The sequence below is a fragment of the Heterocephalus glaber genome, unplaced genomic scaffold (genome assembly GCF_053883595.1).
Source record: "Heterocephalus glaber isolate CG9 unplaced genomic scaffold, H.glaber_assembly_v1.0 deba00001600, whole genome shotgun sequence".
Taxonomy (NCBI): Eukaryota; Metazoa; Chordata; class Mammalia; order Rodentia; family Bathyergidae; genus Heterocephalus; species Heterocephalus glaber.
Window position 1 is genome coordinate 22,709,126 of NW_028258372.1, and position 21,891 is coordinate 22,731,016.

Genomic DNA, 21,891 nt, shown 5'->3' on the forward strand with positions numbered 1-21,891 from the left:
ATTTCACTCATAATGATACTAAAATACTATACATAAACTTTGCCATTCACTGGTTGTCTTACTTTGGCATGTTCATTCCTTTAATGCTGTGTCTGTGGATGTTGTAATAGAAGGGAGGATGTTCAGTAATGACATCAGTCTTTTGCTTCTTGACTAAATTTGTAATCATTTCACTACATTTTCTCTTTCCTGAAACATACACACACACACACACACACACACAATTAGTATTCTTTTAAAAATTATAATTAAGTGCTTTTATAACTATAGTTTCAAGTGTAACTACTCTGACATACCACTTCAATCTATTTATCCAACCTTAATTCTTAAAATGAGATAATTTATTCCAGGTATTTTCACTGCTCTTTATGTAACTTTAATATTTGTTTTCTGAATCAAAACTTCCCTTCTATCAAGACTCAGAATAGCAAAAGTAATTGTGCGCAGTAAGAGCAAAGCAGGAGACACAGCAATATCTGACTTCAAAGCTATACGAGAAAGCAATAGTGACAAAAATGGCACAAAAAAAAAATGGCACAGTACTGGAACCAAAACAGACACATGGATCAGTGGAACAGAACTGAGGATACAGAATCCTTTCCAGACATACTTAACTATTTGATATTTGACAAAGGGGCCAAAAGCATATGCTGGAGGAAAGATAGCCTATTCAACAAGTACTGCTAGAAAAACTGGTTATCTGTTTGTAGAAGAATAAAACTGGATCCTTACCTCTCACCATATACTAAATTAAAGTCAAAATGGATCAAAGATCTAAACATTAAAACAGAATATTAAGCTTTCTGGAAGATAAAATAGGTAAAACACTTGAAGAAATAGGTGTAGGAAAGGAGGAAAGGATTTTCTACAGAGCGTCAGTCGCACAAGAAATAGCAGCAAGCATCAACAAATGGGATTATATCAGACTAAAAAGCTTGTGTATAGCAAAAGAAATCTGTACAGTGAAGAGATAACCTACAGAATGGGAAAAGTATCTGTCAGCTACTCCTCAGACAGAGGACTAATATCTATAATATACAAATTCAAAAAAATTAAACCACCTAAAATTAAAAACTCAGTTAAGAAATGGGCAAGAGAAATGAACAGACACTTCACAGAGGAAGAAATACAAATGGTCAACAAATATATGAAAAAACACTCAACATTTCTGGCTATTACAGAAATGCAAATTAAAACAACACTAAGATTCCATCTCACTCCAGAAAAAATAGCAATCAAATAATAACAAATGCTGCTATGGCTGTTGTGAAAAAGGAACCCTCCTGCACTGTTGGTGGGAATGCAAACTAGTAAAACCATTATGAAAATCAGTATGGAGATTTCTCAAAGATCTGAAATTAGAAAATTCCATATGGGGGCCGGGGATTTAGCTCAGTGGTTCCGCTGCCTGCTTTGCAAGTGTAAGGTCCTGAGTTTGATCCCCAGTACCAAAAAAAAAAAAAAGAAAAAAAGAAATTCCATTATGACCCAGTGATCCCCCTACTAGGTATCTTCTCCAAAGAGCTTAAGTTTTCATACTATAGTGATATTTGCATACCAATGTCTATAGCAGTGCAATTCATAAAGCTAAATCTTGGAAGTAGCCTATATACCCATCAACAGACAAGTGGATAAAGAAAATGTGGTATGTATATATAATGGAATACTACTTGGCTATAAAAAATGACACATAGGGCCAGGGATTTAGCTCAGTGGTGCTGCCACCTGCCTTGAAGGTGCAAGGTCCAGAGTTTGATCCCCAGTACAAAAAAAAAAAAAGACATCATTTGAGACATTTGTAGGAAAATGGATCTACCTGGAAAATATAATGCTGAGTAAAATAAACCAGACACACAAGCTTAAATACCATATGGTATCTCTTGGTTGAGTGAGGCAAAGTACAAGAAAATGATAAAGAATGCATAAAAAGAGACAAAGATCTCTTGCAACAGGGAAGTGGTTCAAGGGAACAAGGGTGAGGGGGTGAGGAGAGTAAGGGGAAGTAAGAAGAATAAAGATATACCATGTACAGGAACCTAATAACCCCAATTGAAGATGCCAAATAAACATGACTGTAGAAAAAGCGTAATTTATTAAACTATATGATATTAAGAGGAATTTATGTTTTCTCTGAAGGCCAACACTAAACTATGGAGCAACTAATATAAAATTATAGCTTATTATAGACCACTACTCTTTCAACTTCAAGACTATATTTTTCTCTATATCCAAAAATACATTTAGCATCAGCAGGCTTTTTTGTTTTTTCCTTTTGCAGTACTAAGGACTGAACCCAGGGCCCTTGTATTGTGAGCTACAACCCCAGGTTTTTTTACTTTTATTTTGAGATGTCTCACTGAGTTTTGTAGGCCAAACCTGAACTTGAGTCCCCTGCCCAGCCTTTCAAGTGCTAGGATTACAGGTGTATACCACTGTGCTCAGGTTTTTTGACTTTGAGACTGGGTCACGTTAGGTAGCCAACCTGGCCTCGGGCTTGTGATTCTCTGGCTTCTTTACATTCAGCTTAGTATCTAAAGTTACTTTTTTTAAAAAAAGCAAAATGAACCCTAGATATTAAAGCACTGACGTTTTAACTCTTTACAACCTTTTGATATAAATCTGCAATGTCTAACACAACTACATTTTAAAGTATGCATATATTCTAAAATTCATAAAAGGCTATATAGTAGGGTATTCTGGTTAATCAAATTAAATTGCTATAAATCATATACTGATGAATAATTTTAAAAGAACAATATAAAATTTAATCTGTGCTTTATTTTTTTTGAATCAGTCTCACTATGTAGTCCAGGGTGGCTTTGAACTTGCCATGTAGCCAGGTTGGCCTTGAGCCAGCCATCCTCTTGTTGTACCTCCTAAGAGCTGGGATTACAGGTGTGCGCCACAATAGCTGAATAAAAATTACAATGGCTGAATAAAAATTTAATCTTAATGCTACAATTTTATCACATGTTATTTGATCTTATTTTAGTTCACACACTTCTTCATGACCTCATAGTTCTCTTGGAGGGATCACTGCATATTAAAGATGTGAACAAAGCCAGGTGTGGTGGGGCACACCTGTAATCTCAGCACTCAGGAAGCTGAAGCAGGAGGATCGCAGTGAGTTTGAGCCCAGCCTGGGCTACATGGTGAGTGTGAGGCCAGCCTGAACTATATACACAACAAGACACTGTCTCAAAAAAAAACCAAAACAGATGTGAACAAAGTACATGTTAATAGAAATGCTGAACTGTATACTGTGTGAATGCTGTTAAACCTTAATTTGGTTGTTAGCATAACAGGCTGAAAATGTATTTTAAGAAGGCTACCAAGGCAATCTCTTCTCTTCCTGCCTTTCTCTTTCTATGTCTTTTGTGCTGATATACACATATGTATGTATACACACCCAAATACATACATACCTTGAGCAGTGTTATCTGTTGTGTTATCATCTGTAGTTTTAACAGATATACCGTTTTCTTCTAAAATAAAAACAGATGGGAAAACATTTTATAAATGACATTAAGCAATAATTTAAAGTTCAAATATGCCCATGAAATACTACCCATACATGAATTTCATACAATATACAAGATTCTCTAAAACAGGTTGTAAGAATTATGTATTTTAGTATTCTATAATAGGAGCTTCTTCTCATTACTTATGAGAGGACTAGGATGTTTAGAAGACCCACCCTTATATTAATAGCCAACTAAGACTACAAAAGCCTATTTATTCTGAGGAGATAAAAATGTAGCTTTACTGAATAATATATGCGTAAATCCATTTTCTGTGTCTCAGTGGACCTTAGCAACATTTCTGGCTATACCATTCCTAGAATTATCTAAAGTTCTTCTCTTTCTAGAAAACAGGTATACTATACAGTAATAAAAGTATACAGTATACAGTAATAGATATATAGCAATAAAGTTCCTTTTATCTACTAAAATTAAAAACAAAAAAAGGAGATTATCTTAATAAAATCACATTCATTTCAGGTCCCTGAGTATAAATCTGAAGAAAATTATGTAATTATAAAATGGTAGCAACCAAATTATGATTAGACTTATTACAGGATTTAAAACACATGATTATATTGCTTTTGATTATAATATCAAAGATAAAAGTGATATGGTATTTGTAAGCTAGCTAGTGTTCAATTAGTCACCTTGCTTGTTGAGATTTGAAGGTGCATGAACTGAAAATTGACTCTGAGGAGTACACTCTGATTCAAAAATCAATGTCTTTATTAGGGTCTGAATGTCATCCAATCCATGGTGCACAGATTCAAACAGCATTCTTTTGAGGAACCCAGTACTGAAAAGGGAACTTGACCTGAAAAAGAAAAATAATATATGGAGAATTGGATATGAGAAATGTTTATTTTTATTAAAAAAGTAAGTCTCCATAATTTAACTACAATTAAAATATGTAATTATAGGATAGAGTAATACTGTTATTCAAAAATAATCCATGATTTAGTATTGTTTATTCTTTTCCCACTCCTTTTGTCATTTCAGTTCTTTAAACTAGTAGTATTAGCCAAGAAAATTTCATTGAAGTTAAATTAGTAAGAATTTATTGAGCTCTTGTACGTAGTACAGTACTAAGAAATGTGAGAGTAGTAGGGGTGGGGATGCATGAAGGATATACTTAAATATAAAATACAACATTAATCCGGTAAGTCTAGGGCCAGGGATTTAGCTCAGTGGTGCCACCACCTGCCTCAAAAGTGCAAGGTCTTGAGTTCAATCCCCGGTACCAAAAAAAAAAAAAAAAAAAAGGCCTGTTAAGTCTAGACAGGAATATAATGTAATGCAGAGGTCTTCACAATGCACATTCTAGTCACTAACAGAAAATCTTTTTTTTTTCCCCAGACAGGTTCTCATTATATAGTCCACGCTGGTCTTAAACTTGGAACGTAGCCCAGGCTTGCCTTCAGGATCCTCTTCCTTAGCCTCCTGAGTGCTTGGATTGGAAGTATGCTGTATGATGCCTGGCTTAGAGTAAATCTTAATTCTTGTGTATATATTGGGGTGGGTGATGGGGGGGGAATCACATAGAAGAATTACACATGATAGTGGTAGTGTAGCTTAAAAATGGCCCGGAGGTGAATATGATATGCTTCCCATTTAGGAATCACAAGTATAACTGACAAAATATGAAATTTCAAGTCAGATAAACCTGGATTATAATCCTGGTTTTACCACTTACTATGTGATCTTGAGAAATTACTGCTTTTGAGACTTGAATTCCTCAAATGAAATTGAAAACAAAATTTCTCACAAACTTGTTATGGGAATTAAATTGAGATAGTGGATGTTCAATGCCTAGTACAAAGTATATCCTTAAATGAATGCTAGTTGTTATTATTAGGGTTAGAAAATATATATGAAAGGCTGTATAATTAAAAAAAAATTTTATTTTATTGGTACATTTTAGGTATACAATATAATGACGTTCATCATTGGAAAATTGCACCTTTACATAATCTCTCTTGGTTCTTATGTTTTCCCCTTCCCCTGCCCTCCCTTCAACCCCTCCATCCCTCCCTATTTACAAAGACTTTGTTTCCATTTTTAAATTTTCTCATATTAATTCCATTCCCTTCTTTCCTTTCCCCTATCTCTCCCACTTCCCCTTTGCCCCTTTTCTTCCTATTTCACATTACCTATTATACCTTTTAGTCCTTATTTACACTTTCAGTTTCTCACACTAGAGAAACTATTTGATATTTACACATGTGTGTCCTATTTATTTCACTTAAGAGTATCACCTCAATGTGCATCCACTTAGCTATAAATGTCTCTAATTATTCATTTTTTATGGCTGAGTAGTACTCCATTTTATAAAAAACCATTTTCTTTAAGGGATGTATAATTTTAAAGTATCAAGTAAAAAATGATCAAGTACATTACTGTAATTCCAGCACTCTAGGAGGCTGAAGCAGGAGGACAGCAAGTCAAACCCAGCCTTGGCAACTTAGTGAGGTCCTTTCTCAAAAAAGGCTGGGTATGTAGATCAGTGTGAAGAACCCAGGCTCAACATCTGGTACCACCCTCTACTTGTACCCACAAAATCAACATGGGTTGAAGCACTAAGGAGAGACTTCAAAGGGAAGTACAATTTGAATAGAGGTTAGGAGAGGGAGAGAGGGAAGGTATTCTAGATGAGAGTAAAGGCGAAAAAATGGCTTTGAGTCTGGAAAACACACAGCATGATTTAGAGCTTAGTCCTGGGAACCAGAAAACTGAAATTTTCGACCCAACTATGCTAATAATTACCAATGATCTTTTTTCCTTTGTGATACTGGAGATTGAACTCAGGGCCTTTGCACTGAGCTACCTATCCAGACTTATTTATTTATTTATTTATTTAGAGATAAGGTCTCTCTCAGTCATTGACTTTTCCAGGCTGGGCTTGAACTTGCAATCTTCCAGCCTTAGCCTATGGGGAAATAACTAACTTTTTGGGTGTGGTTTAGCAAGTACTTAAAAACACTATACCCTAATTTCCTCATCAGTAAACTGAGGGTGCTGGATCTTCCTTTGGATTCAGTAATCTATTACTCTTACTCGTTTTTTTTTTTTTTTGGTTCCAGAGATTAAACTCAGGACTTTGTACTTGCGAGGCAGGTGTGGTGCCATGGAGCTAAATCTCTGGTGCTGTTATTCTTTTTTTTTTTTTTTTTTTTTGGTACTGGGGATCAAACTAGGGACCCCTGCATTTGCAGGGCAGGTGGTGGAACCACTGAGCTAAATCCCTGGCCCCAAGAAAGTGCCATTTGGGAGTAACTAGCCACTGTTTTTTTGGTACCGGGGATCGAACTCAGGTTCTTGTGCTTGCAGGGCAGGCGGTGGAACCACTGAGCTAAATCCCCGGCCTAGGCGCTGTTATTCTTTATTTCTCTAGTTCTGACATCAGTAAGTAGGATCACTGTGTAGGAGATGATATGGCTAAGAGAGTCCTGGAAGATAAGGCTATGTCATTCTTTTTTTTTTAAAAACTATGTCATTCTTATACTCTTTACAAAGGATAAATATAAAACAATGGGTACAAACATATTTTCCATTTGGATCAACATTTAAAGTTTAGTAGATGGCTAAGACTGACCTTGTAAAAAAATGAGGAAGAAATTTACAATGATTCACATCACAATGTTGTTAGCAATCTTAAATTTTTATAATAATCTCTAGTAACAAAATTTAAGGTATGGATTATGATTAAAAACAATTTAAGGAAAAAAATTAAGATATTAAAAAACATAGTAACGAGCCAGGCATGTTGGTACATGCCTATAATTCCACCACTCTGGAAGACTGAGGCAGGAGGATTGCAAGTTTGAGCCCAGCATGGACAATTTAGCAGTGACTTAGCAATACCCTGTTCTCAAAATAAAAAATAAAAATGGTTGGGGATATTGTTTAGTGTGAAGGCCCTGGTTCCATCCCTAGTACTGAAAAATAAATAAAAATTTAAAAAGGGCTCAGGATGTACTTCAGTGGTATAGTTTGATTGTGTGCTGAAAGTGTGCTAAGGGAGCAGACAAGTGAGGTTTTCCCTTGCCCCGTCTCTCCCTGCTCAAAGTTCTTCCTGAGAGGCAATGTATTTGGACAAAGCCTTCAAATAAAAGTATTGCAAAACAAACAAAAAACAAAGCAAAAACAAAAACAGTAGCAGCAGCAAAACACGCTAACTTGTTACCAATGATGGAAAAGCACACATACATTAAATATTTGCAGTTGTATCCCATCCAAACAGCTTTACCTTTCTCGTCAAAAAGTAATTCCTCTAAGATCTTTTATATTAGTCGATTCTTCTATAAAAAGTTACCACTATCATTTTATAATCATGACTTAGTTCTACAATGATCAATTTTAAGTCTCCTTTTTACCATTCAGAAATGAATCATCTAGGTTGTAGCTCATACAGGTTTCTCTTTTACCCCAATGCCTCTTAGGTTTGTCATAAAATAAGGAGAATAACAGAATAGTAGAGGTTCAAGATCATCGAAAGGGAGCAGTCATAATTATTTGTCTAAACTTAAAACTGAATCTAAATTTGCTTGCCTTTTACCATATACAGTTAAAAGTTAACAATCAATAAGTCAATATCTCAATCAATGCTGAATATGTTGTTAGGCTTAGGTACATACCACAGAGGTCCAAGTTCTATTGCTGTCTTTCCAGGCATGCTTCCATGACAGTTACAGGGCAACTGTCTATATGGGTTTTCTGTTAAAATATAAATAGATAAAAAGAGAAATCAAAGGAGAAATAACTAATGCAAATAGTACTAATTTTTATCACAGCTACTATATACTGAGGATCTACTATGTGCTGGGCATTGTTTCCAAGTTTTTTTTTTTTAAACATATTTGAACATTTTAATCCTAACAACTATCTGAAAGTGGATGTTAAAATCTCAATCATGCAGATTAGAAGATTAAAGCTTAAAAGCTATTAAAGTTAAAAATTTATCCATGTCAAATGGCATATTAGAGGCCTAACCGGAACAAGTTTTTAGTTATTACATTATATGAAATATAACAAGAACTTATATATTTTAAAATTAGCAGATTGGGGTATAATTCATGTATAATAACATTTATATATTTAATATGAAAAGGTAGATAAATTCTGACAAAAGTATAATCCCATGTAACTAGCATCCCAATCAAAATATAAACATTTCTTAAGTCAATTTTTCTGTAACAGGAAAGAAAATGAGTTACTCTACTTCTATAACAGACTTTATTCATATTTAGCCTAAAATATATGCTAGAAGAACCTAATTCAATTTAAAAAAAAAATGGGAGGCGAGAAATAACCACAAGGAAATTGGGGTGGTTCTAGCATTATTCTTCATTTCCAAAGTAGGGCAATAGTCTATAACAGGACTTTAAAATTCACTGAAGGCCCAGAATAGTCATTTCATTTTTATTCTTTTGGTGGTGGTGGGGGCTGAATCCAGGACTTCATGAATGCTACATAAGTGCTCTACTAGTAAGCTAAACCACCAGCCCTCAAAATAGTCTTTTTAAATTACAAACTCCAACTAACCTCTACCATCTCCAGGCTATTCGTGGGATGATCATTTATTTTCTCGGAATGGCCTGATTCAACCAACCAGTCTTAGATATACCCAGAATACAGGATGATGATGGTAGGGACACAGGTCTCTAACTTCTTTCTAAATGAAAATATTACTTCATAGGGGCCGGCGATTTAGCTCAGTGGTTCCGCTGCCTGCCTTGCAAGTGCAAGGTCCCGAGTTCGATCCCCAGTATCAAAAAAAAAAAATTACTTCATGTGATTATATGGCAGAGGGATTTTATTAAAATAAGGAACAAAGGGGCCGGGGATTTAGCTCAGTGGTTCCGCTGCCTGCCCTGCAAGCGCAAGGACACGAGTTTGATTCTTGGTACCAAAAAACCTAAAAAACAAATAAAATAAGGAACACGTTGGGATGCCCTCTATTTCCACCATCATATACTACTAAAGTACTTGAGCAAAATGAAAAGCATACTGTGTTCATAGTAAGCTTCAAAATCATAGTATCTATCTTCCCTAATTTAATGTGCTCAACAAATATCAACTGGATTACTATTTTATTAAGAAAAAAAGATCCAATACCAGGAACACTGAAAACAAATAGCTTTCAGGAGGGATTGCCTTAATAGATAGTAAATAACACTAAAAAGCCACTAATAAAAATGGTGTGGTAGCCACATATGGTATGTACATATACTATCAGCTATTTAGGAGGCTGATGCGGGAAAATCATACAAAGCCCAAGAGTCCAAGACTAGCTTGGGCAACATAGTGAGACCCCATTTCAAAATCCAAAAAGCAAACCAAATAAAAAGATCACAGTGTGGTAGAGGTGTATGAATAGATATTTAATCACTAGAACAGAATGGGAAACACAGAAACAAATTCAAATACATATGGAACTTAGTATAACATAAAGGTTGAAGTCAGGCATGGTGGTGCACACCTGTAAACCTAGCATTCAGGAGGCTAAGGTAGGACTACCGTTGAGTAAGAGGCCAGCGTGTGATACACTGTGAGTTTAAGGCCATCCTGAACTGCACTGCAAGACTCTGTCTCAAAAAACCAAAAAAAAAAAAAAAAAAGTAAAGTATTCTCAAATTAGTGGAGAAGAGATGACCTATTTAATAAAACATACCCTAATAAGAAAGATCTTTACAGATACAATCCAGACTATGTACAAGTTTGATTAACCTTACAACAGCAACCACCACAAAAACTTCTGTATTAAAAAAAACCTAAGTGACAAAATGAGAAAAAAAAAATTGCAACTCTTATAAACTCTACTATACAGAGCGTGCTTAAAAATTTGTATTAAAAATACAAAAAACTAAAATTTTTGCCAGCTACTCTTCAAATGGAGGACTATATCTAGAATATACAAAGAACTAAAAAAAAAAAATTAAACCACCTAAAATTAAAGATCCAGTCAATTTAAGTCCATATGGCATCTCTCATCTGAGCAAGGCAAAGCACAAAGAAAATGGTAAAGGATGGATAGAAGGGGACAAAGAGATGGAGCTTCTGCAATAGGGAAGTGGTCCAAGAAAAAAGTGTGAGGGGTGAGGAGGAGGGTAAGGGGAAATAAGTAAAGATATGCCATGTACAGGAACCTAAAAACCCCAATTAATATAAACATTATATGCCATAAACATGAGTTAAGATTAATGATATCAACAAGAATGAAAAATGGGATAGGGAAATTGGAAGAGAAGGGGGGAGGGTAAGGGAAGGGGTTAAAAAAAGAAACCAGTTGGGCTGGGGATTTAGCTCAGTGGTTTCACCGCCTGGTGTGCAAGCCTAAGGACCTGAGTTCAATCCCTGGTAGCAAAAAAAAAACAAAAGAAACCAGCTATAATATGTATAAGTAACTGCTATCCAAGATGACTGTAAACTGCATGAACTGCAAACATGTAATAATAAAATGAAAAAATTTTTAAAAATACAAAAAACTAGATAAGTGTTGTGGGGTATCCCTATAATTCTAACACTCAGGAGGCTGAGGTATGATACTGAGTTCAAGGTCAGGCCGGGTACTTAGCAAGTACAAAAGCAGCTTAGACTACAGAGGGAGATCTTGTCTCAAAACAAAAACAAAACAACCCCCACCATCTAAGAGCTTACAGAAGATAATTCTGAGGGCACAAGGGACAACTTTCCCCTCGTGTCCTCAGGCCTGGCATACAGCAGAGGTTTAATAAATGCTTACTGAATAGTTTTTAACTGATAGCTTTTTATGTTCATCCAACATGAACATTATTTTGATTTTTAACAGTCCAGACAAAAAGGTAGTCTGACTTATATTCCGAAGAATAGGTGACAATGGAAATCAAGTTATTTCTAGACGTTTCAATACAAGGCAGGGGCTAGAGAGCATAAATTCTACAGAATGAGAAAATAATTTTAATAAAATCAAACACCTTGGCTATTAGCCAAAGTTAATCCAGTATAATAAATAACAAAGTTAGCACTGTAATCATTAAAGTCAAAGGACAATAATATGTATAATTAGGTAAAAACTTATTCACTGAAGACTTAAAAATAAATTAAATTTAATATATGGTCATGAGGAACTTGAATTTACCTTCTACCATATTACCATCCTTCTGAAAAATTCTTTCTTCACACCACTGACAATGAATCAAGTACTGAATCTTTTTGGCTGTTTCATCTGCTGAAGTAGGTCCCCTCAAAACTCTCACAACCACCAAGACAAAATGTTCTAGAGCCACTGCAAATAGTACTTCTATGCCTTTGTTACATCGGGCTGCAGCTCTATAAAAAAACAGTAAAGTTATTTTGGAGTATTATAATTTTCTTTTGTAGGATACTATACAGACAATATTGACCTGGACAGTAAACTCTGGGAAGGTCATGGAAAATAAAAAAAAATTCAATTTTTAGTAGTAGCATGTTTTCCAAAGGTCAGTACTGTAACTTTTACACAAACTGCAATACACTAAATAAAAGGATCTTCAATTCTCCAGACATACGATATAATGTCAATAAGACTATATTCTCTGGTTTTCAGGAGGTCACTTTGCCATCACTGTCTTCCTTTTTATCTATTTTTTCCTAGAAGTTTCATCCAAACAATATACATTCACTGAACACGGATAGCAAAATATTGTATGAACTGCTGAATATTCAGTGAACAATGAATAGTCAAAGTATTTTCTATCTTTAATTTTACAGATATTTTGGATTAAGTTCTACTAGATACACCATTTCTGAATTTGCTGCTGTCATACTATAAATGTTTTAAAGTGTGTACAGTAGGCTGCTGGGAATGTGCACAATGTGCATCAGAGTTTTCAGTTAATTAGAAAAACACTGAAGGTCCATGAAGTCTAATAATCGGTATTTAAACTGAAGTAGTAATTTTTAAAAACATTTTAATTATACATAACGTGATATACCAAAATAAGAATGTCTGAAGTAGTAATTTCCATCAAAATGCTGTACATCTTGTGTTTGGGCGAGTGCATTGAGCTAGGTGACTGTTATCTATACCTACTTGTTCAATTACATATTATATTATCATTCAAGCATAACATTCTGCATATAATAGGTGCTGAAAAAAGTAGTCTTCCTTTTTTCAACTGTTTAGAAATCTTGATGAGAAACAACTTGCTTTATAAGATCATTTTGCAGAATCGTTTATAAGTTGTCATTTTATTCAAACTATATAAAGATAAAAATGTTAACAAGTGATTATTTCTAAGTCTAAAAACAATTTTTATTTTTCCCTTTCATGATGCTACCTCTTATCTACTTTATTGAAATAAAAGACTTGAAACTGTCACTTTTTCCTTGATTACTACTTTATTTCAAAATGGAGAATAAGGTGAAATATTTCAGGTATAAACTTAAATAAAATTCTAACAACACAGATTAAGAACACATTAAATCAAGTCAACATTAAAGATGTGATATGGAATTTATATTTCATGCAGATTTTGCAGAATGAAGTAAACACTCATCTGTAATATCTTTTAATCATATACCAAAACATACTAGGTACATTGTTGGCAATTTGGTACCTTGCCACTGCAGCTACAACAATTCTGGCTGCTAGTTCCTTGTAATATTCAGTTCGGACAATGTTACAGCCATAGTGACGTCGCGCAACATGCTGTGCTTTGGCATATAAGGAACTGATATCTGTAGAAGTCACCGATACTATGCCAAGGTTTCTTATATTTCTGAATGCAGAATCTAGGTAGTTCACAGATGTTCCAAAAGGGTCTAGGTGTCTAAAATCAGAAAGAATGTGGACATACTTAAACTCATATTAGAAATCAAAATTATACCAGTATAATAAATTTTTAATAAGATGCTATGTATTCAAAAGTTGTTTGCAAATCTATTTTAAATATGTAATTGTTTTTAATAATAAAATGAGGGGCCAGGAATGTAGATCAGTGATGGAGTGGTTGTCCAGCATGCTTAAGGTACTGTGTTCAATTCCCAGTACAGTAAAAAAAAATTAAAGTAAGTACTAAAATGGTCATACGATATGTCAAGCATGTAAAAATAAATGGAACTAAGAGGAAAAGTTCATGCCTAAATATTTTATTTCAAATCCATTTTATTTCAAATGCCAGACAATCTAATTGCTGAGGCCAATGCCAAAAACTATTAATTTTTTTGTTGCTGTTTTTCTCTTTGGTACTGGAGATTAAACCCAGGGAGTACCCCTTTTTTTTCTGAGACAGAGTCTCTCCATGTTGTTCAGGCTGGCCTCAAATTCTTGGCAATCCTCCTTTCTCAGCTTCCTGAGTGCTGGGATTATAGACACCCACCACCATGACTCAGCTTGCTCTCAACCCTTTTTTTTGGGTACCAGAGATCGAACTCGGGACCTTGTGCTTGCGAGGCAGGCACCAGAACCACTGAGCTAAATCCCCGGCCGCTGTCAACCTTTTTTAAGCAAATTTGAGACAGGGTCTCATGAAGTTGCCCAGGCTGGACTTGAACTTGTGATTCTCTTGCTTCAGCCTCTTATCAAAAAGTCTATTAATTTAAATAAATAACAACAAAAATTGTTTAAACTTTTATCTTATCCCTTTTAATTTCCAGATTTGCTTAACAAGGGACATAGCAAAAATTTTTTACTTACATGAAATCAAAAGATCTCAAATGCATTAGTACATTGGCATCCATTTTGGTCACCTTAATATTACCAAGATTTTCCTCTCCTTCTTCAAGATTATCATCACTCCCTTTCTTTTCTTTACTGTCCACCACAACTTTCAATTTGTTTAAATGGCAGTTTTCCTGAATCAATGTCACCGAGTTTTCATTCAAGTCATTAATTGTAACTTTGACTGCATTTCCAAGATGTTTTGCCCACTGCAATCCCATTATACCTTGGCAGAAATAAGGAAAATAATGTTTTAAAATTATAATAAAGAATAAAAATAGTATAATAAAGTAAACTTTTTTTTTTAATTAAAAAATTTGTTTTTGTTTTTTTGAGACAGGGTCTCGCTAGGTAGCTCATGCTGGCCTTGAATTCACTATAGAACCCAGGCTGGCCTCGAACTTGCAGCAATACTTCTGCCTCTGCTTCCCAAGTGCTGGAACTATAAGCGTGTGCCACCACACCCAGCTATGATACACTTTAATAAATAACAAATTCCTTCAAAATCTTTAATATTTTATTCATTCATTCAGCAGTAATATTTTAATATTTCATTAATATTTTATGCATTCATTCAGCAGTAATATTTTAATATTTCATTAATATTTTATTCATTCATTTTTTTTTTTTTTGTACCAGGGCTTGAACTCAGGTCCTTGCACTTGCGCAGGTGGCAAAACCACTGAGCTAAATCCCCGGCCCTATTCATTCATTTTTAATATTTTATTCATTTTATCAATATTTTATTCATTCATTTAATATTTATTTATTCATTCATTCATTCATTCACTTAACAGTAATGGAGATTGAACCCAGAGCCTTCACACTGAGGTATGTCCCCAGCCCTTTTTAAAACATTTTTTCTTTTGTGATATGGTGTTGCTAAATTAAACTGCAAAGATGCCCAAACTGGGCTCCAATTTATGATTCTCCTGCTACAGAATCACATGATGCTGGGGTTATAGGTGTGTACAACCACACCTGGCTATAATTATTCTACTCTCTCACTACGAAGTTTCTAAAAACAGATACCACCAAAAATGTGCCTGAAAGATTTTAATAGTTCTTATAATAGTTTATGACCCTCAAAGCCTCTATGTATGTTTTTCATTTTTGTAGACTAGGTTGCTGATTACATTTTTCTTATAGAATAGTTTTTCAAATGTAATCTTAAAGAAAAACCTAGTATTTAATATAAATAATGTAAGTAATGGTGGGGCTAATGCTTAAAAGAAGGATAGGAAGCTGGAAGTCCTCTTGCTAAAGTTTACCTTCATGTACCAAAATATTAAACAACATTTCTAGAACATTTTTCAAATACTGAACAAAAGCATCATTCCTGAATTAATAAGAACTGTGTAATGTAAGCAAATGATCAAGAAGAATTAAGATCAAGAATGCTCCTTCTCACAGGCTTCCTATGTCTAATGGATCAGTCATATAAATAAGGGACACTGGACAACTGGAAATTGTGACATAAGCCCAGGCAATACGGCTTAGAAAAGTTCCACCATATGAGAAGTACTGCCCATCTCCATGTATCTCATAAATAGAAAAATACCTAACTACTGTGTGTTAAGGACTGTACTTTATTTTTATATTCTCACAATAAACCTGTGAGGTGAATGCTAACATTCTCATTTTAGGGATGGCAAATGTGCAAAATAAAACGACTGCTACAAAATTGAGACAAACTTACAAAAGCACATTAAAAAGGCTGAAAAGATATTCCTTATATATTTATTACCTTTGATGATTTTGGGTTTAACAAAAAGTTAAAAAAAAAAAAAAGGTGTGTTAGGGAAAACTAACACTGGGAAATAAATCTGGAAAAGTAGGTTGGGATGAGATTATGAAGGAAATTAAATAGCAGAGAAGTCTAGACTCCAGGCAATAAAGGTGCATGAATGAGCAATAATGCTATCAATGCTATAATTCCTGCAGAGGAATGGCAGTAGCATGCATGACAAATTGGAGAGAAGAGACAAACTGGGAGTAAAAGTATCACTTAGAGGCTACCTCAGAAGGACTGTCACTAAATCATTAAGTTATGGATATGGAACAGAAAAGGTATGGGAGGTGTATTACCAAAAACAAAAACAAAAAAACAAAAACACCTAGAGGCTAAATTGATGTGAGGAGGATGAAGGAAAAAAAAATTAAAAATGATTCAAATTCTACCTCCAAATGACCCAGAGGATATCACTTAGAAGCTATCACTTATCATTTTTTCCATATTTGCTTTGAGATATTACTAATGATGATACTGATGGCAGCAGCAATAATAATAATACAATAAAGATGATACCTAATAGTTTTATAGCACTTGCTACTTAACAGGTACTCTTCTACTGACTTTTACTGTATTAATTTACTTAAATCTTCACTATTTTAAGATGGGTACTAACATCTAACCTTCCCTCCATTCCCTTTCTAACCGATAAGGAAACTGAGGTAAATATCCTGTGGTCATACAGCATGAGATGAAGTTGGGACTTGCACCCAGGTTACTTAAATCTTCATTAGTGTAAGTTGGGTATTATTGTCCCCTGCTTTTTATAAATGAGTGAACTGAGGTATAATCTCCCGTGGTCATGTAAGTAGCCTGCAATGAAGCTGGGAGTTGAACTCAGGCAGAACAGCTCATAGTTCGGGCTTTAAACCACTGCTTTTCTCTAGGAGAGGAGATTAGAAAGGAGAACTTATTCATGCTTTGGTACAAGCTTCTCAAGAGTATAACCCTATAATATTTATGAAGAAAGATTTGGACTGAGTAAAGTGGCTTTTTAGAAATTGTTTTCTGTTTCTATTACATTTATTATAAAAATTCTTTTGGGAAAAATGTTTTAAATCTTCAAAACTGAAGGCTAGCCAATGATCATCATGCTACAAAAAGACTCATCAGTTGCAAGTATTCGTGAAAAAAAAATTCCTAACTAGATCTGAACAAACTACCAATTTTCAAAATGTAGGAGACAGAAAAATGTCATACGATCTATGGCAATACAATTAGCAAAAACCTTGATAGAAGAAAATCTACAGGTCAAAAGACTTATGTCAACAAATAATTACCCCTCCCCGTCCATATACGCTCAAAATGCCAGAAGCAAACACAGATTAGGACAACAGACTTTGGATTCTAATTTGAATTCTTCTTTTTTGGTACCAGGGATGGAACTCCGGTCCTTGCGCTTGAGGCAGACAGCAGAACCACTGAGCTAAATCCCCAGCCCTCTAATTTGAATTCTTTAAGATGAGAGGATTGAAAATACTAAATAATTATTTGTAATCTTTTTAGGAGTGATGATGATACTGCAGTTCTTTTTTCCCTTCTCAGTGCTAGCAATTGATTCCAAGGGCCTTCACTCTGAGCTACACCCCCAGACTTTTATTTTTCCATTTTGAGATAGGGTCTCACTAAGTCACTAAGTTTCCCAGGCTGAGCTTGAACTTGGAAATGTCTTGACCCAGCCTCCCAGAGTGATGGGATTATAGGCATGTCACGAGACTGGCTTGTGGTTCTGTTTTTAAAAAGTCTTTATCTTTTGGGCATCTGACTTAAATATTTACATGAAATGAAATGTCCATGATTTATTTAAAAATTTAGGGACAGAGGGACTAGGGCAGTGGTGGCGAACCTATGGCACTCAAGCCAAGTTCTTTTTTTCTAAACTAAAACCTCAGAATTCAGGTTTAATAGCAGTGCTGGCACTTTCATAAATAAGTGAGCTTTGGGTTGTAATTTGGGCACTCGATCTCTAAAAGGTTCACCATCACTGGGCAAAGGTATGTGGCATGGGTTACAAATAAAACAAGACTGAGAATGAGTTGATTATTTTTGAAGTGAGTGATCGATACAAAAGGATTTGTTATACTCTTAAAATATCCGAAATTTTTCACAATAAATTAAAAAAGTGTTTGGATCTTTACATCAAAATATTTTGCTAGATATATTATCAATTTAATTTCCTAAGAAAAGATACTGTATAAATCTGATAAAATGGGATTTCAAACAAGCTTTCTTACTTACCAGTGGCTCCAAAGGCATCTAGACATTCCAAAGGCTTTCGTTCCTCAGCCAAAGCAGCCAATGTACAAAATATTAGCTGTCTAGAAGGAGGCAATAATCTGAAATAATTTTACTGTAGTATGGGTTCAGCGGTGTAGGTTTATTTCATTTAAGAAAAGTGAGAACAAGGGTTCCCTAATTACAGTACAAACTATTTTGAAAAGAAATCTAAAAAAACAGAATCCCAATTTAATAGTATAAGACCTAAAAGTTTGTGAAATAAAACAATGAATCTAATTGGATTCTATTTAATAAACAATCACTCATTTACTTGTTAATACAATTTGCCTACAAAAGGACAAGCCTATTCAGTAATTATATAAAGTCAGGCCTATTTTACTCTCTGACAAACTGGCTTGGCAGAAAAAAACAATCATTCTGAGAAAACGTTAAAATAGATGAATTTCATTCTATGTGTAGTTTTAAATTTTAATCTATCAGAACACAGAGGTTAAGAAAAGGTACATCTGTAATGGTTTGAAACATCCTATAACCCTAATTTCAATTTTCTTACCGATTTAGTTTCATTTTGGGATTAAAATAGGAATCTGTTTTCTGAGGAATGGAATAGTTAGGACAAACTTGTACATCTGTGTCTGCCTCTTTCAAAATTTCATTAGATGATTTAGCAGTAGAAGCTAAAATGGAAAAAAAACCAAATTTCAGAGAAATACATAATTCTAGACATCTAAAAGTTTGTATTTAAATAATACAGTAACTATATTATTTTGTATTAATGCAAACAGGTGGGCAGGTTAAAAAGTTTATTCATCACTGTCTCTGCAAAAGAGTTATATTCAGGGAAGTATTTGGTAAATGAAAGTATTATAAGCATTGCTGTTCTTTTTTTGTTTTTTTGAGACAAGGTCTCCCTTTGTAGTTTAGGCTGGCCTTGAACATACTATGTAACCCAGGCTGACAGGGTGGCCTCAATTGACGGTAATCCTCCTGCCACAGTGTCCCAAGTGCTGGGATTACAGGTGTGTGTCACTACACCCAGCAGTAAGTGAAAATTTATGGTGAATGAAAAAGTGTAATCTTGCACATCAATACATTTGTATTATGATACACCTAAGGACAACCACCTTAAGATGATAGCACAGAATCCTAGAATACATTTATGATTCATCAAACACTACTACATATTTTATAGTGGTATAATTGTTAAGAAATGAAGGTTCTATGAGAAAAGTAAGTTTTATAGAAAATTATTTCAGTAACTTTTACATACTACCATTCTAGATATACAGAAGTTTATTTTATTGTACAGAAGTTTATTATATACCATACATACTTTAGGCCATAAGGTTTAATATAATTCTTTCTTTTGCAAGACAGGGTCTCACTATGTAGTTCAGGTTGGCCTCCAACTTGAGACGATCCTCCTGCCTTAGCCTCCTGAATGCTGGGATTACAGGCACCACCATGCCCAGCAGGCTTAATATAATTCTTGAGAAAGGCCAAGCAGTTATTAATGATTTTATATCACTTAGGATAAAGGTCTTTATTTCACTGTATATCCTCTTTCCAGTGTTTTCCAGAAATAAGTATAACACAGTTACTGGTATAAAAGCTGTCATTAGGAATATAATTTTATAATCTTTCATATACCTATATTTTCTTGATGCTACTTATATTTTTTACACCATTTACTAAATATATGTTAAAGGTTATTAGGAAACTCACAAAAAGAAAAATATGAAGTGATGTATCAGTAGTCAATTGAAATATTTAGTTAAACCAGTGTATTTTATCTGCCAATTGTGTAAAAAGTATAACTGGATTATTTTTTAAGGATCTACTTAATAACATGTTAATGAGATTGCTCAACTTACCAGCAATATAACTGGATTTAGTCTCTCCTTTATTCACATGGCGCCTAACATGTCCTAGCATATCAGTTCTTCTGGTGATTGTTGCTGAACAAATGATACAATGATAATGGGCGCCCATTTTACTGGATATCTATGGAACAGAGTAAGTTACTAAAACATTAAGTAGAGGGGCTGGGCATTTAGCTCAGTGGTTTTGCTGCCTGCCTTGCAAGCGCAAGGTCCCAAGTTCAATCCCTGGTACCAAAAACCAAAACCAAAACCAAAAAACATTAAGTAGAACTTTCAAGTTGCAAATATGGTAATGTTTCTGGAGTGTAATGGTATACAAGATAATGTTAATCTTGCTATGTGACTTTGAAAGAATTTGAACTTCTTTACCTATATTTACATATGCTTTTAAATCTTGTGTTATAATAGGTTACAAAACTGTTTCCTAATTTTTCCATTCATTCTACTCAGTAAATAACTGTACTGTATTTTCTATAGACTGCATTATGAATGGTATGTTGGCAATAGTGTGCTGGTAAATGCTTAACTGCCTTTCTAAGACAATAAAGTCCTGAACTGTGGTATTTTTAGATTTCTGTGGTATAAATACTCTATGAAGGTCAGTTTTGAGCTATAATTTTGATAGATTTCAAACTACCAATTTAAAATCAGGGCAGGGACCGGGGATTTAGCTCAGTGGTTTCACCGCTTGCCTTGCAAGCACAAGGTGCCGAGTTCGATCCCTGGTACCAAAAAAAAAAAAAAAAAAAATCAGGGAATGTGCGATTGGATAGAGATATGCAATCACTGCATCATTACAGAACACTGACAAGATGCAGATATAAACAGATATAAAATAACCATAAGACCACAGATAATAGTAAAATGTAGTAATCTGAAATGGTGAATTTTGAATATTTCTTTTACTTTTTAATTATAACTTATTTTTTAAGTTAGATGATTTAATATTTAATGATGGCCATATTTAACTAGCAGCTCATAAGATTTCTGAAAATCTGAGCCAGCTCTAAGACCCTACTAAATGTCAAGGGTGTAATAATAAGACTATTTTTCTAAGAAAAAAATGTTACTTATTTTTCATTTAACTGAGACTAAAACTACTACCATATCTTTTCACTAGTTTTGATGCCTTTTACTCTTATTGTTGCTACCTCCTATTTACTTGTGACTTTATAGCAAGTACAGAATAATCAAGAATATTACAAATGGTTTCTATGGTTATTATACTAAAAATACTTTGGTTGATGGGCCAGGAAGTACACTTACTACTGCTTAAGGCTATTTTTTTTTCTTTCTTTCTTTCTTTTTTTTTTTTGCTGTGCTGGGTATCAAACCTAGGGTTCCATGCATGTTAGGCAAGTACTCTTATAACTAAGCTACACTTTCAGCTCAAGAATCCTTTTTTCTCATCACTTTATTGTTTGCAGTGACCTAAAAGAAAAGTTTTAAATAAGGACCTATCAAGATAAAATGCATTCAGGTGCATGCCACTAAAACATTTTATAGTTTGTATTCTTCCTTTGGTCAACTCTATCCCAAAAATAAACACATCTACATGTAAAATTATTAAGATTTTTGAGAATTTGATTCTGTCAAATTAAGTTTAAAAGGAAGAACATGGGCAAATGAATATAAAATTGAAACATACTATGATATTTACTAACACAGAAATTTGCATCTCCTGTTTCATGAACAAAATTTATTTTATTTCTTTTTTACATTTTCAATTTTTTGCATTACTCAAAATTAAACCCAGAGCCTCACAATGCCAGTCAA

At 34.2% G+C, this 21,891-nt stretch overlaps 1 protein-coding gene across 5 annotated transcripts in view; it reads right to left on the bottom strand.

Moving 5' to 3' along the window:
• Positions 1–21,891, bottom strand: part of Trmt1l (tRNA methyltransferase 1L) — a 36,225-nt gene that overhangs the window by 2,370 nt on the left and 11,964 nt on the right. Inside the window, exons 4-13 of one of the 5 annotated variants that reach the window (XM_087194437.1) lie at positions 20,107–20,190; positions 18,786–18,909; positions 18,233–18,312; positions 14,179–14,428; positions 13,100–13,312; positions 11,641–11,831; positions 8,159–8,237; positions 4,172–4,338; positions 3,426–3,485; positions 63–189 (exon numbers count right to left, since the gene is read on the bottom strand). In XM_087194437.1, coding sequence (XP_087050563.1) covers positions 63–189; positions 3,426–3,485; positions 4,172–4,338; positions 8,159–8,237; positions 11,641–11,831; positions 13,100–13,312; positions 14,179–14,428; positions 18,233–18,312; positions 18,786–18,909; positions 20,107–20,190 — 1,375 coding nt within the window. Of the gene's footprint in view, positions 1–62; positions 190–3,425; positions 3,486–4,171; positions 4,339–8,158; positions 8,238–11,640; positions 11,832–13,099; positions 13,313–14,178; positions 14,429–18,232; positions 18,331–18,785; positions 18,910–20,106; positions 20,237–21,891 lie in introns of all 5 variants that reach the window. The other 4 variants (XM_087194436.1, XM_087194435.1, XM_087194434.1 and 1 more) reach the window with 4 other exon arrangements.